Raw genomic sequence first — 19,424 nt, forward strand, 5'->3', positions numbered from 1 at the left:
TGCAATGCGCGGTCATTGCTCACCCTTCACAAAGCCCTGATCTTGTCACGCATTCTCTACGTGGCGCCATACGTAGACCTCGCGCCTACACAATGGCAGGCCCTTGAGCGCCTTCATCGCGCTGGCATAAGAACTGCGCTTGGTCTCCCAACGTTCTCTAGCGTCACCCAAACGTACCTGGAAGCTAAGGAAAAGCCTGTTAGTGTCCACTCTGAGCTCAAAGGACTCCAGTTTCTGGATGATGCATCAACATCCATCAGCAAGCATTCCCTCTTCACCGACCTCGAACAGAGGACACACACATCCCTAGGACGCCTGGCTAGTGCCACCAGCTCTCTAGCCAACAGGGGCGCTCTTCCTCGGCTCCCAGCTAGTCCACCTACGCCGCCGTGGCGGGAGTTCGTGCCCGCAACAACGCTTCACATCCCGGGTCTACGGAAGAAGAGCGAGTCCAGCCCCCTAGTGGCCAGGATGGCGGCTGAGAACCTGATCAGCGACGTTTATCACACACATACTCTGGTGTTCACGGATGGCTCCATTGACCACCGTTCCCAAAGTGCTACCAGTGCGTACTACATCCCGTCAATAAACAAGGCCTGGCAAGGGAAATCAGTTCGCTACCCAATCTCATCTACGACGGCCGAACTCCTGGCCTTGCTACACGCAGCTGCTGCGGTTCAAGTCACCGGAATACCTAAGGCCGTCTTGCTTACGGACTCCAGAAGTGCCCTCAACAACGTGATAAACCCCATGTGTGGTAGCATTCTGGCCCGATGTATAAGGAGATCGTGTGCCCAGCATAGGCTAACCGGAGGTGAGCTTACGCTCCAATGGATCCCATCTCATGTCGGCATCAGAGGAAACGAACGAGCGGACCAGCTAGCTTCCTCAGCACACAACAGCTGCAGCCCATCCTTAGCAGTCCCGGCCGACACTGACAGGCTCATGGTCGTCAAACAGCTAGTTGAGGTGCGTCACCCTGGCATACAGGACATCATGCAGAATCACCGACCCTCTCTTCCCACGAAAGATCTTCCCCGTGGTATGCAGACAATGCTCCATCGATTACGCACAGGATCTGCGTTCACGAACTCGCAACTGTGCAAGATCGGCTCCAGGGAGGACTCCAGTTGCGGACACTGTAATCATCCGGAGACAATTGCGCATATCCTGACAGAATGCCGTGCATACCATGCCATGCGGGAAACCCATCTTCCCCACGCCAGGCCTGGTATACTGACGGACGTCCTCTTCCCCGAAGGTTCTTGTGCGGAACGACTTTCAAAAACTCGCGGCCTCGTGCGCTTTCTCCAAGCAACGGGCCTAGCGGAGAGACCACTCTAGTGCACCTCTCACCTACAGTGTGCTTCTGTCCCATCAGTACCGGTCATCCTGCTTCTACATCACTTTGAAGTCCTCAACTCCCCTTTCTCCCACCTTCTTTTCCTTTTTTTTGGCTATAGTCGTGACGATGCCCACTTGAGTGCGGCCAACAACGGCAAGCTACCTCGACACCCCCCCCCCCCCCCCCCAGTAAGATGCACCACAGAGTCATAATTATCGCAGAAATTGAATTTAAAATACGCCGCAAAAAGCGACCGTGAGCAGTACCAGCCCGTGATCTGCCTGGAACCTCGCGCGGACGCTATAAGAAGAATGCTCGCTGATTGGTCTAGAGAAATGTTGTCTGCTATTCCGCTGTTTGGGGTTCTGAAAAAGCCTTTCTCCTGGCTCGGTAATGATCCGGCCTGGTTTACGGCGGCAAAGGGACAAGGCGCTGACCCCCACTGACCAGCAAACCAGAACGAGTTCTCCTTATAACGTCATCGGTGACGCGGTATCATACCTCCTCATCCTCGTTATACCTGGAGTGGCGAGCTAAAGGAACTACATGGTGCCGTTCCTGTTCGCTGCTCTGAAGGCCGTAATGCCTGCTCTTCCGAATGCCAAGGACCTCCCCGAAGTTCAGCGCGTTCTAGCCTTTGAGCCAATCCTGTACGAGACACTCGTTCACACCAGTCATGAATAGGATATAACAGTGCATGCCTTTATCATGCAGTGGAACTCTCGTGGACTCAAACAAAAGATTGGATATATAAGTAATTTTCTGTACCGCTACCCTGTCCCAGTACTTGTCCTATCAGAACCACTCATAGACACAACATTTCGCATCTCGCAATATGAACTGTATCACTTTTCTTTGGGAGTATCCCTATCCCGAGCAGCACTGGCAGTACATCGGACATTGTCGAGCACCAAAATACAAGGTTACTGCCAAAAGGACATAGAATATATTATATGCAAGATCAAGATCAGGAAGGTTAGCTACACTGTAGCAAATGTGTACATCCCGCCATCTTCCACGTTCCAAGGCAACTCCCTCGACAGCCTATTAGCCAGTCTTTCAGAAGCCGTTTATAGTGTGTGGCGACTTTAATGCTCACTCGCCTGTCTGGGGAGATGCCAGGCTAACCAAGCGGGGCCGAGAGGTGGAACTCCTAATCCGTGCTCCATCCTCCATCCATACTCCAATCCTCCAATCCATACTCAATGATGGATCATCAACATATATCCGTGGTCCCTCATATGGAAATGTGCTGGATTTAACACTATGCAGTCAGGATATTGTGCAACACCTCACCTGGTATACTGATAGTGACACAAGAGGCAGTACATTTACACATACCATTATTTATTGTACAGAGCGACGTGAAGAACATAGTGAAGACAAGGAGAACAGAACCGTTTCACTCACCAACTGGAAAATGTTCCGGCAGCAGAACATATCCTCACTGCCTGGGACTCAAACGGCAGAACAACAACTTTATTTTTGGCTTTGGAGAGTGGGGAGGTTCATCGCCATAGGCGATACTCTACCCCATTGCTGGTGGGAATGTGGGGAATAAAGTAACGAGCCCCTTCATAATAACGATCGAAGTCCGATGGTGTCCAGAAATGTCAGAAGAGCTTTAAGCGCAGAGCGTTGCTGGGCTGGATTAGGCCAGGGACCAAGCAATTTCGATAGGAGCAGAAGAGTTTACAAAAGTTTCAAACACAAGAAGAGTTTCAAACAGCAGAGTTTCAAACAGCAGAAGAGTTTACTACAACAATCCAAATCAACATCAAAGCGACCACGAAGAGGGTAAACATCCCAACAAGTTATACAAGTATTGACGCCAAATTTGAACAGCTTCGGGCAGAAAGGCGCCGGCTACTACCCGGCTCTCGCAAATACAGTAAAACCTCTCATGTCGGACACCTCTGTATCTCGGACAACCCCCTAAGTCGGACGAAAAGTTGTTGCACCGGCGCGCTTCCATTGAAAATACATGGGGAGAAGATTCTCTATGTCGGACACCTCCCTATCTCGGAAGTAGGACAGCATTTTCTTGCTAAGTCGGACAAAGGGCCAAGCGTGAGTTTCTCAAACCTAGTCTTAATTTATGCTCCGAAGGCCCTTAGCCGGCTAATCCGTTAACCTGCGAACAATTCTGCCCGGATTACAAAGGAAAAAGTGTTTCTGAACCGGTTTGACATTTTGAGTCACCATGGAACCCCTTTGCGGAGGAATTTAAGATTTCCAAGTCAACAGTGTCCAAAATCAGTACGAGCAGAGATGAAATATTGCACACTTGGGAGCAGATACCAACAGCAAGAGGAAAATGATCCTCAGGAAGACGGACAACGAGAGTGTGAACAAAAAGGTGCTGCACCTTTTTTTTTTTTTTTTTTATTGCCGATCGAAAAACATTCCCGTTTCCGGATCAATGTTGCAAGAAGCAGCGTTAGCGGCTTATAGTTCCGAGTAAGATAACAGAATATTTTCGATAGATACTGCTTCACATTCTGGGAATCTCTAGAATTAACTCTCAAATACCACCATGGCGTCCTTTGTGTATCGTTTCTCTCGCACTCCTAATGTTCGATTCTCTAACTCGGACACCCCTCTAAGTAGGACAGGATTTGGTTGCACCACGAGTGTCCGACATAGGGAGGTTTTACTGTATAGTGAAAAGTCTGAAACCCAATTGCCCAGGCAAATATCCCCTTTCAGAGAAATCAGCCTAAAGGAAAGCCGGACGGAAAAGGAAATCGCCGGTGACTTTCTAAGAGTAATACTTGCACCTTCTGAGGCCCACAAGGGGATGATACACCAGCAGTCAAAAAGGGAAGCTACAGTCAGGCTGAACCTGGCCTCCAATCACGGGAACAGAGATCTTGACTCGGATTTCACCCGCACAGAACTCTCGGAGGCTACCGTTGGGGAAACACGCAAACATTGGCAGCTTTGCATAATTCTTCGATCAGGCAAAGTATACACTACAGCCTCCCCGTCATACAGAACCTCTCCGCGAAGCAGGAACACAAGCTATCTTCGCTCGCAGTGCAAGCATAGTCCTCGGAGTTCCGAAAACAGTGCGGTCACAGTTGGTACTTGTCGAGGCAAAAGAACCTCCGTCAGCAAAGAAGATTTTTACGGATGGTTCTATACGGCACTCGGCCCAACCAGCGCAGTTTATGGTGAAGACATTTCAAAAAGCTACAAGCTGTCACATACGACATCATCCACAGCAGCAGAACTGCATGGGATATTGAAAGCTCTCACCTATATCAAGACAAGCGAAATCGGCTCCTGGATTATTTGTAGTGACTCCAAAGCTGCTCTACAGGGACTATGTCTACCGGACATGACACATTTTCTCCACTACAAGATTCACACTGGATCACTCAGATGTAATCTATAGAGGACACCACGTCGAACTACAATGGGTACCAGCTCACTGTGGTATCGACGGAAATGAACTAGTTGACAAGTTGGCAAAAGAGGCCCCGTCTCATCAGAAACGATCACTGATCCCGTTCACTAAAGGAGATGCATTAAACCTGCTCAACAGCAAAACTAAAGTATACGCGAAGAAACTCTGGCTGAAAACACTGCGATCAGAAGATTACATCAAACATATTGATCCTGAGCTCAAGTATTCCATACCTGCGGCAACATAAAACGGGAATACACCACATTGATTCACCGCATACGTCTCGGAGTCCTGCCAACCAACTCAGTCCTCTTCAAGCAGGGCAAAGCAGACTCTCCTGACTGCTCAACGTGTATGCCTCCCGATACCACCCACCATGTCATCATTCAGTGCAAGAAGTTCTCCAAAGAACGTGAACAATTGAACCTCTGTATGCAATAAAGGAATAAGTCGAAAAATCCCAAACCGAGAAAAGGGGCATGATCTGATTGTACGTCCCATTGACACACATGCATTTCCCGTTTCTTTCTCTCCTGTAGCAGGCCAATAAATTGCAATACGGTCCCAATTTTTCTTTGGCAGGTACGTACTGGAATGTAGATATCATTGCAGCAAAAATAGTAAAAAGGGGATAAGTTGACTTATCTTCTTCAGAGGTTCAAAAGGAACTACGAAAGCTTAGTCACCGTACGCCTCTCACCTTTGCCAAGATAATGGGCAATTGGAATACTAGCTCAGACCAAAAAATTGCACTCAGTGTGCTGTGTGACTTCCTCAAAGATACGCAAATCGTGCAGAGATACTAGGCCAGGTCCACTGCATGAAGAAGAAACACTGCATGTTGACTATCAGCAGATATAGATCCAAAGTGCAAAGGACGATCCTCCTGCGATCTATAAATGTAATCATCAACAAGCTACCCCCCTCCCCCAGCCGACATACAAGTGAAGAAGAGGAACACACTCCTCAACTAAAAGAAATGGCGCAGCAGACCCCAAACGCGGGCGTCACCAAGCTCCAAAACGCAGCTACTTCTACTTCTACTCTCTACTCTAGAACTGTAACGTGAAATTTGACGTTATTCGGTAACATGCACTTTCATCAGACGTCTTAATCTGAAACTTTTTTGATAGAGCGCGCAGTGAAAAAATGGCTAGGCAAGCGAGCTGGTGAAGATGATGCATAATGTAAAACCCCGAGACTAGGAAACACGGAAGGACGTTTTGTGTCTGTCCTTCCGTGTTCCCTAGTCTCGAGCGCACAGGCTTTCTGTATCGAGGTGGTGTTGGCCCGATACCCCTGTCACGTTCGCCCGAACCGAATACACGTGCTCATCCAGCTAGCGTTGATCTGGCCCATCTGGTAATCTCCAACCTCATCACCATCATCACCTTCAGTCACTGATCTCGATTGTAAAAGGCTGGATCGCGGATAGGGAGCGCGAGCGTGAAGAAACCGGCCGCCATCTTACTGTACCCACAACAGTCGCCGCAGCGATCATGGCAACTTCTTGCAATTACGGTCGTACCAACCGTACTGGCAAGGTTACAGGTCCTAAATTTATACAGGTGAGTCACTCTTTATCGAGGAATAAATACGCGTCCATTCTGTATATTTAGTTGACCATTATGAAGTGTTTTTTTGCCCAAAACGAGCACTGGATGCAGGCTGCTTGATCGCTCTTCCGACGTTCAATCGAGCACACTTGCATTTTACCCGGCAGCAAATACAGTTTGAGTGCATAATATGCTTGAAAGAACACGTTACACTACACAGGTAGTGTTGTCATCAATATATGTGCGGGCACTCGAGCGCTTTTTTGCATGCACTGCTAGCATGGTACACGGTGTTCTCCGCGAAAGCAAGTGCCACATTCATTTCTTTGAATTACCTTCTTGCACAAGTTCGGTATTACGTCATAATGAGACCACGACTGTCACCTTTTTTCATGTATTGGTATTATTTTGTGCCTTGGTTTGATTTGTGACAAAGAATCCTACGTAACGGTAGTGTGGCGCGACTTGAATAACGTCTTTGTGTCTGAGCTGTATCGTCAGCTTGTTACGATAGTAATAATTTGTAGCGTGTCGCGCTATTTGTAGCAGTTTTTAAGGCAAAAGTGGTCTCTCAATACAGGTTTCGTCATGAGGGCTACCCAGTGAATAATCTGTGCAGTGTGATACGGCTGGGTGTACAGGTAAGTATCACGTTCCTCATCCACTGGTTTCTACTTTACGGGAAGGAACAACCTCAGTGCACGCACTGTGGTTAGCCTCTCTCAGTTTTGCATATTTTCTGACATGTTCACATCAGAAACACACCTTACACTTTAGGCTCCTTCACCCAGCAATATAATAATTAGAGATTATAATTCTTTTTAGAGGAGTTCCCCATATTCTTTTTAGAATAGTTTTTAATCTTTTTAATTTTTAGAAGATACAGGGATTGTAAACCATGTTTTAAACTGATGTTTTAACATTTGTCCAATGCATTTATTAAACAACATATTCATTTTTAACTGGTTGCACCCAGACCAATGTTCTGATGTATTATTTCCTTTGTTGTTGATGCACCATAAAAATTGGAATAATCATCATCAATGCAGGTTACTTCACGGCTGCCTCGACATACACAAGAAATGGGTGCAGAACCTGCGTAATGCCCACAAACTTTGACTACCACAGCACCTCCAGAAAGTAAAGGCATATGTGTCACATGGAATTTTTAAAGGCATTCACAGTACAGGGTGTATGCTATAAAAGGTCAGTCACATTTTCGTGCAAGAAGTGATACCTCCTTCATGCTATACCTCTATCACGAAAAGACTTCCTCTGCCTCAAAGTGAATAATTTATGCTAGAGGAACCTACGAAACGATTGTGGTTACCTAGCACTGTCTAACAAAATAAATATGACCATGCAAACTTTCACCTCCATCCATCTGTATTGCGCATAGGAAACACATGAAGACGAAAGTTTCCGTGGCAGTATTTATTTTATTACGCAGTGAATGGTAACCACAATTTTTTTCGTAGGTTTCTCTGGCATAAGTGATTCACTGTATGGCAGCACAAGTCCGTCTCTCAAATAGATATAGTGTCACGCGCGAAAATGTCACTGACCTTTTATAGCATACACCCTGTATATAATACCTTGTATGAACTGTTGTAGATCTAAGCAGCCTCTACAGTACACTCTCAGAAATTAAAACTTCTCAGGGAACTGTGATAATTGTTTCAGTTAATAGGCATGCACATATACGCTATAAGAAGAAAATTATTTATTGAGAATGCACTTCTCTGGCTACTCATGTTGTTTACATCTACTGTTGATCACATTCATTTATCACATATTATATTCTTATATATTATTATTTTATTATCACATTCGATCACATTAAGTTTAAAATTTAGCATATATGAGAAAATATCAGGAGGGAAGTTGCTATTCATTGCTCATTCCAACCTAAAATTGAGTGCTACAAATTTAGAGAGCGTACCTGACCATTATCATTCCTAAAAAATATATTGCCATTGTAGCAAGGTCACAAAACAATAAATGTAGTCTTTTGCGACCTCCCTGCACGTTCTTTTTTTTTTTCTGAAACGCATAAGTGCAAGAAATAAATCTTGAACTTGAATAAACTTGATGTTGCATAAACTTGACATAAAATGTTGAATAATATGATGAATGATATAAAATATTGAATAAACTTGAACTCGTATATTCTCTTTACTCATCGTCAGTGATCTTGATTACAAAAGCATATCGTGCTAGACTTTTTTGTTTGCGTTTCACAGACTGGGTACACGAGGGCCAAAATGACAAAATCACAACTGTTTCAAGCTCCAAATAGTCCTGTTGCAATTTGAAGGCCATACGTGGAGCTGCATTTTTTGGAACATGCTCCACATAACAAGCATGACAAAGTCAGCACTGGATAGCAGGACCCCCATCCCCAAGAAGCTTTTCTCACGCTGCAGTTGTATTCAACAAAAGCATGTGAGTGCTGGAGAAGGACATTCAGTTTGGCACAACCGCGCCTGCAAATAATCAGAACAAATAAAGGAAGAAGCAAACAAACATAGAAGGGCTGTACTTCAAAAAGAGAAGTCCTGTGTCTCAAGGAGGCGTTACCACTTAAGTAACTTAATTGATTAACCTACCTGATTAACTGTCCTAACGAGTGTGATCTAATTGCGTGAAGTAATTATTTGCGCTGCTTCGGTGTGTCCATATTTGCGAGGCAAAGCACCGCTGTCGTTTACTAAAAGACTCTTTCTAAGGCGATGCTTGATATAAATCATACTAAACGCATACACGGCTAAAACAACGGCTGTGATTCTACAGAACGATCTCTTTCTGCCATGCGAGTACATCTTTTCCCGGACCGTTCTTTATGGAACAATTTTTGTTCAGAACGCAGTACGGGATATTATATACATGGTTGTTGTTAACCTCAAGTCGTTTCTTATTGAAATACTGGCTGGGAAACGTGCTGTAGTACAATCCCCAGCGCTGCACTGCAGTGACGGTCTAGTTTCGGAATGCAAAACATAACGTAATTAAGAATCGAACGGCAGGACACCTGTGAAACACTGTTAGGATACATCAGTATACTGGCACCTTACAAAATTGTGTGATGACAAACAACGATCAATGCTAGCAGCGCAATAAATACTCACAATCTCTGTTGCCTCCCATTGTTTTCTATGGGCACACACAGCACTTTAGGGCCCACCAACATGGCGGCCCGAAGGCACGCCTCTCCCCCACGAGCCCCTCTCCCATGCGCGATCCAGCCTTTATACTATGGCGGGCTATATTTATACATAGAGATCAGTGCCTTCAGTAGTTGTAGTTCATTAAACCATGCCAAGCCAAGTCTGGCTGGTCTGGCCAAGTCAAGTCGAACGATGTCAACAACATGTCTGCTGCGATGGATGCGATGCAAAGGAAAATTAATCAAAGCATCGGAACGTTAGAGTGACCAAACTTGTTATTAATGTTTTAATGTGCACCGTTCATCCAGTGGCGATACTACCGCAATGTAACGCCACTTTGTAATGAGCTGCTTTAATGTGGCTAAAAATGCTGTTTAGGTTGTTGAAGAAGAGAGCTGTTCTTGGCGTAATTTTCACTCTGTCTTTTCTGTATTTCATATCTTTTCTTGTGAACGAGGTGAGTCATTACAGCTTTATTTCACTTTGGAGATCCGGTATACTAAGTGCCATCTTCCGTGCTTCAGGGAGGACTGGATGTTGATGGTAACGACGACGTCAGCGGGCTCTCTATTCCTGTCAAGTCCTTTGAATGGCACAAAGAGGAGAAGAACCACTCCGGATCATTAAACAGCTGTAGGAATTCTGTGCAGGGAAAAGCCCTTGTAGCAGACGACAGGGGTAAATAGAACATCCGTGTCGTATACTCAGGTCTGCGTGCGTATGTACGGATGCTTCTACGTGTTAAGTTTCTGCGCATATCACAGTGCACGTGCATTGGAATTGGTTATTGAGGACAAGCAAGCAATCAGCCGCGGTGCAGACGACACCATATTTTCATGTGTCGTCTGCACCATCTGTCGTCTGCTATACAAACAGCAATTGGAATATGTTGCGGATAGCATACCACAGCCATATATGGTAATCTGGGGTTATCACTTAATGGAACTGTGAAACATACGAACAATGAAGTTCCAGACGTAAGCCTGGTGTTGCGTGATAAAAAACATTGGGGGCATGCTGGGAAAATCCCTGCTGAGGGCTGCAGTTGCCTGATATGAGCAAAATGTGTCAGGAGAATACTATATGCACTGTGCCTCAGCAAAAGAAATAATGGACACACATATCATGCAGAGTATTGTAGGATGACTTGATGAAATTAATCGTGTTTTAAGCATCGCATGTAACATTACACATCCCGTTACTTGATCTTCAGTTGTCAAAACAGCCTGATGCTGCCATTGACACGTTGGCAGCAGAAAGGCAAAAAGGATTACAGAGAAGTGCCTGTCGAAAACATACTTGAAGGAGTGCAGAAGGTGCCTCGAACAAAAATACAGGGTGTTTCAGTTCAATCCCCGGGCTAAATAACTCATGAACGGGTGTACGAATCGAAGAGCTTTCTTTTTTTTACAAGTATCTGTCTGATACCACCTGCAAGCTGCACACTGTGTGGATCAGTGGGAGGCGCTCATTATTTAAATAAAAACTCAAATGGGTTTCATGAAAAAACATAAGGGCGCAGTCATAATTAAAATAGGCAACGTTCAGAAACGTTGTGAAAACAGTCCATTCACTTTGTGGAAAAAGGTGAAAACGTCGTTCTTTACATCAAGGTTCGAAAAAAGGGATGCCACGGTTGCTCAAAGCAGAAGAACTTGCAGAAGCAAAGTCTTTATCCTGTGCGCACCACCCTCTCGCTCCTTCTGCTGGGAAGGGACGTCACACTGGTGTTGACATTGCCAGCGCTTCCGCAGCTGTGGAAGCAGCGCTGATCTTTAAAAAAATTTTTATTCAATATCTAACCACTCTTCAGACGAAAATAATCAGCCATGTAGATTGTGATGGTGATGGCCTGGTTTCTGTGCCGCAGCAAATCTCAAATTGTGCGACAGGGAATCGAAAATTCTGCAGTTTTCCGCGGCAAACGCTCGCTCATCTAGGCTGAGGGAGATACATGAATACAAAAATATTTATTAATTCATAGAAGTAAAGCATCTACAAATCCAAAATACAATTGTAGCTAGCATCGCCTGGTACTTTGTGCTGTTTTAACACGAGCGTAACGTGATCAACGCTGCAACAACAGAAAAACAATCTAGCGTTTTGTTGAATTCCTCGGAGCCATACTAACGTTCGGAGGTCAGTTGGAGGGGAACAGTTGGAGGGGGTTCAGGAGGTTGGTCGGAGGTCAGTTCGGGGGGAATAACTTGGCGGAATCGAGTTTAACCCCGAAAAAGTCACTCCCTAAGTATAAGGCACACATGGGAAGCACCACCAAAATGCTCAATTTCTTTATGTGCGCAATAATTTGTTCGAGGTTCAAATGAAAAGAGGTTTTTCTGGTGCAGGTTATGTCTGTCAACGGCTGGAAGTTGAGCCCAGTGGCTGCTGCAGAATGGAGGCTTCCAGTACCAAGCGTTACGTTTGCGATACTTGTCTGCCTCACGGCTGCTGCAGCATTTACGAATATTGCATCTCTTGCTGTATGCATCCAAACAAGGTACTTTCATAATAGACACACATTTCTTTTTGTCTTTTTTCCTGTCCACTGCAAATCATTTGATGAGGAGGAACGGTGTCATGTCCAAATTGCCTGAGCCTTTTCTCAATCACATGCGATGTTGCATAATTTTCTGAGAGGTAATTAGCTGACTATACCTTACGTTTGCTGACCAAGAGCGAGGGAGGCTCCGCCTCCTGAATACCAGCCAATAGGAGGATGCAGAGGGCTTCCCAAGCCTCTGCTCTCGCCTAAGAGATGGCACAGCCGACACTACCTAGATACAGAAAGCCTGCGCGCTCGTTCGCTTAACGTAACAATTAAGAGTCAGCCAATGAGGATCGTGTTTTCAATGGCCGTAGCCAATCACGAACGTGCTTTCAGCGGTCGTGGCCATGCAGAAGAACCACCGTCGTCTGCGAGATGTGATTGAAAGTCCCCGCGTACTATAATTGCGAAAACTTGCAATAAAGCGCAGAACGGTCTCAATCTTTCTCAAAAGTGATATTCTGGAATGCATCTTACACTTTTTGTCTAAATTATTTAGGTCTGCAGGTTCCAAGTAAGCTGCAATCATTTGCAGGTTCTTGAAATCGCAGGACGGTGAATTGCTGTAGCAGACGAATTCTGACATATATATATGTCCACGTAGCGAAGGAGGGAGAAGAGGCAATGCGCAGGCCTTTTTCTATCTAGGTGGCGTCGGCACAGCGTTACCGTCGTTTAGCGTGTCGCAAGACTTCAGCCATGGCGCGTCAATCTAACCAACGGCTGAACGTGGCCTTGACAAGAGTCTAGCTACCGTTATTTCGCCTGCCGCGAGGCTTCTGTCATGGCGCACCAATCTCAACGGCTTCGGCGTGACACCGGCTTGGCCGAATTCCCATGTCGACGGACGGCGAAGCCGTTGGTTATATTTAGGGCCTGAGTTTTTAGGGTTAAACCCGTATCCGCCCGATATTTACCCCCCGAACGAAATCTGTAAAATTCGGGTTTAACCCGAATCTACCCGAAAACATCCGTGTCGCGTGGCACACTCATAAGCGTGCATTAAAATAAAGTTTGATAACATTGCTAAACATTAGCTCCATGTTAAGACAAATTTTTATTAAACAAATAAAAATCACCCGAATGCACCCGAATTCCTGACGACAGAATATGCCGTAACGGGATTTAACCCGAATACACCCGAATTTTCAAATGAAAAATATCACCCGATTTTTACCCCCCGAATTTGGCCAAAAATAAAACCCGAAAAAGTCAGGCCCTAGTTATATTGGTGTGCCATGGCAGAAGCCTTGAGGCAGGCGAAATAATGGAAGCTACACTCCTGTCTAAGCCTCGTTCAGCCTTTGGTTAGATTGGTGTGCAATGACTGAAGCCTTGCGACACGCTAAACAATGACAACGCTGTGCCGTCTCTTTGGCGAGAGCAGTGGCTTGGGAAGTACCTGCCCTCCGCGTCCTCCTATTGGCCGGCATCCAGAGGCTTGTCTGTGCACTGGGTGGGCCACATTTTCTGGCCAGTATCGTGCGATCCATGATAATAAGGGTAAGCTCATTGGCATTGCAGATGACGATTGTCCAAATCTCAAGCATATTGCACTCTTCTTACGGTGGTGTCAATAGTTACAAGCTTTAAACAAAAGCGAGTTGCAAATGTGCCAAATTAAAGCCCCCGAATTATTGTAATAGTTTTCGGCACTCGAAATGGGGCAATCAAAGTTACAGTATTGAGTAGGAATCAACCTTCCCGTGCAGTGCAGGAAAAAAAAAGTTCATTTACGTGAGTACACACTAGCTGAGGGCATGCTTGGTTTCTGTAACGTTCGTTTCCTACTCTGGCCGTTGTCGAAACGATATCGGAAGGATTTCTGAGCCTGTGCCATCTTTCGTGGTTTCCTTCCAAATTTCAGTGTGGTCCTTCTTCAATTAAAAATTTAGGTGCCGATTTAAAATTGTCGTGAAAACTGGTTAATTATATCGCGATAAAAATCGTCGACGTAAATCCCTCAACCCTGGACTAACAGTGCACTGCAGCCACGGCTGTCCCCGACGTGAGCTCCCGCCTGGGGCGTGGTAGACACGATGCCCCCCTACCAGATGCTCTATGAACAAAAAGGCTCTGTGAACAACAAGCTCCAGGAACTTGGATGCAGCGCCCCCTACTGCGAGGGAGCCCAGGGCCGTTGCCCCCTATGAACTCCGTTAGAGGAGTTGCGACGCTTCACTGTATAAGTTTGGCTGGATAAATGTTGTGGATATTGGAAATCGGCTAAATCACACATTTTAGATTTTACGGCAAAGGGGGTAACAGATGTGTGGAAAATCTGCTTCACAACACACTGTATGCTTGGTCAGGGCGCAGTTTTTTTTGTTTTTTTTCCGATGACCGCCTTGTTTCATTGTTATGGACATGAGTGCATTTCCGCTGATTCCATCTATTCGTCTGCTGAGGCTGTTGTGGCACATTTGCTGAAGAGCTTTCCCCCCCAAATAGTACCGGTACCAATAACCTGAAATTTTGTATTGCTTGTCGCTGATTTGTGAAGCTTGTTGTCACCTGAGGATGCTGTAAAGTAGAGAGATGAGAAGAAAGCTCTGAAAGGAACCAATAGGTCCAAGAGACTTATATACTACATGCAGAGGGAATTACATCAAATTCCTGGAACTTCAGGTCCTAGCAGTTGACACCTAAAAGGTCCCGTGACTACAGGGCCACTGTTAAAGGGGCCGTAAACAGGCCACCAAGCATTTCTGAAATGATGATGCCCCATGAAAGAACGCAGCTCATAATACCCAAATATACCTTTCGTTCGGCTCGTGCCAGCTCATTGACCCATATAACTGCTTTCAAATATGAGTAACCAGCGAGCCTCCCTCCACAACGCATACGTCACATGGCTACGTAGCGTTTTGCCGTCCAATCGGGGGGGCCGAGCTGCGCACATGACGTTTCAAATTACCAGCCAATAAGCATACTGTGAGTCGGAGTGCTCAGTTTGTTTGTGTGAAACGATGTTTTGCACTCCGTGGTTCTGAAATTCAACGTCATGACATCTTCAGCATCTCTGGCTGGCGCAAACGTCAACAGCTGGGCTGCTATCACATGACGCGATTCGAACTCGGGTTCCTCCCAGTCACGATGTGACATGGCCAGCACGCTATCCACTGTACCACGCGAGCTGGTGCCGCGATGCCGCGTGGCTCAAATCAAAGTACGGCAGCCCAGTTGTCGGAACCATTCGAAGATGACGAAGATGTTCCATCGCGCACCTACCAAAGATTCCGGAACTGTAGTCCCGGATATTCATTCGCGCTCGTGGTGTGCTGCGTGCTACTGCCCAGAAAACGTAGTGCGCGTATGATACCTAAATTAAACGCATTTCTTTCTCAGTTTGAGGCTGTAACTGTTTAGATTTTGAATAGAAGAGGATTCATGTTCATCTAGTTCAATTCCGCATTTGAAATAAAATCGTACGTGGAACACTCAATCGTAATTGGTGGGGAAAGCGCTACGTCAGAATGGGGGGGGGGGGGGGGACGTAAAGTTAGAGCATGGGGCGGAGCTAAAATGCGAAAGAGTGCAGTGAATATTTCATCCGTATGCAAGTGCCTTTTGTTTTTGAGCGTTAGTAATTGCAAGGAGTTTTCACTGCCTAAGTTCCAATAACATAACACAAAGAAATGTGCACCTTTTGTACCTGTTTACGGCCCCTTTAAACGCAGAATGCCGCCTCATGTGACCTTTTTAATGGTTCATACTTTTAAAGTCTTTTCAATTTTTTTTAGAAGCTGAGCTCAACCTTATTGCTCCTAATGAGAATACTGGCTGATTATGAGTCATATCTTGTAAATACTGGGAAAAGAACATTTACTCTTACTTACATTTCTTCTAATAGAAAGCTGTCCTGCAGAAGACTATTGGTCAGGCTTCCGAGACATTCAAAGTGCTGTTTGCTTCCATAACAGACCACTTTGAGTTGTGCCTCACAAAATGCCGAACCTCGTCGCAGGTACGTAAAACTTTGCGCGAAATATTGCGTAACCTCCTGGGGGACACTCTGCCGATATACGAGGGTCAACTTGCCAAAAAAACAAGTATGAACAACATAGAGTGGAGTAATTTAATTCCCATTTGGCACCCCATCGTGATCATTAAAAATAAGACTGTCTATTTAGTCTGTGGTTCTGGGAGCTATGTGATTAAACTATCATCTATAGGACCTCTCTGTGTACAAGCTCACCAATGTGACCTTGGACCTCAGAAATAAGTAAATAAATATAATTTTAAAACTTTAAAAAAACGTAATTGCAATCCATCTGTGTTCTGATGATGATGTTTTTTTTTCTCCCCAGCCCTGTCTGAAGGGCTTATCTGATAACCCCCTGCAGTGAGATGATCACCTGCTTGCCGTTTTATCTCCACTCGCTTGTTTGCCTTTTTAGAGTGTACAGCACGAAAACTCCTACAGAGACCCGAAGGCGAAACACTGTTACACAGAGGGCATTTCCCATCCGAACCATCCTAGCAAGAACACAAACTCAACTGCATGAGGGCGCCGTCCGGCCAGCAGCCATTGTACAGTCCACCACCGTAATGTCGCCGCTACGTGACATCGCATATCCATGTCACCTGTTTGTAAATACACCCTATAAGTGGACAGATAATTCCTCATTGTCTGTGTTGTAACTGGGTTAGCGTGACAGAATACACTGCCCATGTGACAAGAGGGGGGTTGAGATAGCTTGCACCCCGTATTAGGACATGTTCTCATTCATGTATTTTATTAAGTTGAGTATGCACATATGAAGTGATTTGTGTCATTTGACGATTATTCAGACAGTTGCACCTAGAAGCAGCGGCATAACATGGGTTGCCAGCAGGTTCAAGGGGTGAAACGGGTGTCCCCCCCTTCCCAAAAGAAAGATTAACACTGTCATACACAACTCAGTTTTCTTCGATGTGCCGTTCTCATATAGATCTTCATAACGAACCCTGAGACTGGGGAAAAACACACTAAACAGGAGTCTCAAATAGCTCTCATATACTTCCGACACATGAAAAGCAGACAATTGCTGTCATCGCATATCTGTCAGAACGTGCAGAGGAAAATTAACTCTGCAAACCGAGTCACCCTCCTGACCCAAATGTCCCGTGGTCCCAGGAAAACGTAAGCGCGGTGGATGCCTAAGTCACGACCCATCTTCTACCGAGTCCTCCTCACGACCCACAAGTCCAGTGGTCCGGGTATGTACGTGCGCGCTCTATGTATTCCCCGTTGCCCCTTCCAATTGAGTCGCCAGAAAAGGTACATATTGAGAGGTTTTCTAAGCAGACACTTTTGACAGATTTCTTTCCTCCATAAATTGTAAGTTTGTAACAAATAAATTGTGTTTGTAAAATAAAATGAATTGAATTGAAATACTGCTCCCGCAATAAATGACACAGACTTCCTATATAAAAGGCTTACTTGGAGCATGCTGCTCGTTAATATGACAACTCGTTTTATGACCAAAATCCGCAAGAACGGCCTTGGTCATATTAATGACTGTACAACTGGGATCGAGGACAGGTATTCTGTATGAGCAGTTGTGCAGGGCAGCCATGCCCAGCTTGCACAGGCAAGGAGGACATACCCGGTGCAATCTAAGTTGCCCAAGGGGATTGACCTATCTTGGAGTGGAAGAAACAGGGAGGTTGGGGGAAGTCACCAATGCATGCACAATGCCAGTGGTGGTGACATATCGCAGGCCTTCTTGGCTGGATAACGCTACATCCGACTGGTGGTATGTGGGTAGGGCAAGCCCTAAGGTTTTCACATGTGCCTAGTTCGATTTGCACTTTACCAGGTTAGTGTTAGCACTGCCACGGGTGACCAGGGTACAGTGTGGGTTGCTTGTGAGAGCGTAGGTTTTTGGTGTATTTTTAGTGAACTTGTTGAGCAACGTTAGGTGACAGGAAGCAGCTCTGGGGACGGGGTGGTGCTACACCATTGACGCTGAGACCGGTGCCGTTATCTACCAGTCGTCTACGGTGGACGCAGGGTGTCGGAGCGAACTGAAAACCGGAAAAAAAATGCTATTTTGGTGCGAACCGAAACGGAATTGAAACCGTATATGTACGTTTTTTTCGCTCAGGAGGGAAACCGAAAAATATGTTTAACGGTTTTCGGTCCAAGAAAAAACTTCCCCGGTTTGGACTACGGATAGGCGAGTGAAACAGACGTCGTATGCTCTGAAGTCATGTCATGGATACTATACGAGGGTTGCGGTTACGGTGGTATGTATGTCGGTATACTATGACCCTTAGGCTACCTTTGTAATGGTTTATCGTTCGCGCACGCCCACAGACTTAGAGGTACATGGGACTCTCTAGCAATGTGCCGTAGTGTTAGTTTTAATTTGATCCCCGCAAACTCTCCTCAACTAAACAGCGACCCGAGGGAGCTGCATAACGGCTCTTTATCGGTCATGTTGCGCAACGCATCCCTTGTTTGAGAACAGCTAAGTTGAATACATTTACGTATACGCGATGGCAAACCCGTGCGAAGTGGCAACTCTTTTGTGGACAGGACACAAAGAAAATAAAACGGAACCGTCGAGCGCGTTTGTGAGTGAAGGTGTTCCTCGATTTGCGTCGTACTCGTGCGATGGTGCTTGCTGGCTAGACAGTAGCAACAGACATTCGGATGGGACGCGATCGCTCCAACCCAGCAAGAAAGTACTTTACTTATGAGATCACGCCAAACAAGTCCATTTGTAGCATGTGCTTCAAGAAAGGAGAAAGCCCATTTGAACAGACAGTAACCTACAGGAACCAGGAGCTACCAAGTTCACAGCTGTCTATTAATATTAAATACCATGTATGCGGAATAAACAAGTTTACATTTTGTAACATCGATTTTTTTTTGTGGGGATGAATATTCCCAGTAGAAGCTGAACCGGTTAAAAACTGGTATGAACCGTTATTTTTTTGCTCCGGAGCAGAACCGGTACCGGATCGTTTATGATGCAACCGGAACTAAAACCGGAACGAAAAACGTTTCGGTTCGACACCCTGGGTGGACGTCGACCGTAAGGTCATTACGATGCAAGAAATCCACGCCGAGGATGGCATGGGAAACCTCGGCAATGATGAAGACCGACCAGAACTATTGTCTCAGTTCAGAGCGTCCGGGGAATGCTCTCCCCAAAGCAGGCAATACTACAGGTTTTCCCGGCAATTTTAGTCCAAGTTCCAGCTAAATTAATCCATGCCCCATAAAGTTTGCATGGCACGTGGATTAATTTCGATGGCGCTTGGATTAAAATCACTATGAAAACCTGTAGACGCGTTCACAGCTGGAAGGTTGTGATCAAAAATGGAGTGGCAACGGTCAGCGTCACACGCAGGTACGATGCCCAGCTCAGCCCTGCTGAACACCAAAAATTTTGCAGAGGAT

The 19,424-nt window shown here is 45.7% G+C and overlaps 1 protein-coding gene across 1 annotated transcript; it reads left to right on the forward strand.

Moving 5' to 3' along the window:
• The first annotated feature begins 9,643 nt into the window (after window positions 1-9,643).
• Window positions 9,644-17,405, forward strand: LOC135369837 (SREBP regulating gene protein-like). The gene is made up of 5 exons (XM_064603391.1): window positions 9,644-9,937; window positions 10,005-10,158; window positions 11,829-11,980; window positions 15,882-15,995; window positions 16,429-17,405. Exons 1-5 carry the CDS (start codon window positions 9,836-9,838, stop codon window positions 16,534-16,536), a joined length of 630 nt encoding a protein of 209 aa, XP_064459461.1. The 5' UTR covers window positions 9,644-9,835; the 3' UTR covers window positions 16,537-17,405.
• The last annotated feature ends 2,019 nt before the right edge of the window (window positions 17,406-19,424 follow it).

This window comes from Ornithodoros turicata, chromosome 10 (genome assembly GCF_037126465.1).
Source record: "Ornithodoros turicata isolate Travis chromosome 10, ASM3712646v1, whole genome shotgun sequence".
In the NCBI taxonomy this organism is placed as follows: domain Eukaryota; kingdom Metazoa; phylum Arthropoda; class Arachnida; order Ixodida; family Argasidae; genus Ornithodoros; species Ornithodoros turicata.

Coding starts and splice junctions, on each gene's coding strand:
- LOC135369837 (XM_064603391.1), top strand. CDS start 9,836: ATGTGGCTAAAAATGCTGTTTAGGTTGTTGAAGAAGAGAGCTGTTCTT. Junction 10,159..11,828: donor CCTTGTAGCAGACGACAGGG/GTAAATAGAACA, acceptor TTTCTGGTGCAG/GTTATGTCTGTCAACGGCTG. Junction 15,996..16,428: donor AATGCCGAACCTCGTCGCAG/GTACGTAAAACT, acceptor TTGCCTTTTTAG/AGTGTACAGCACGAAAACTC.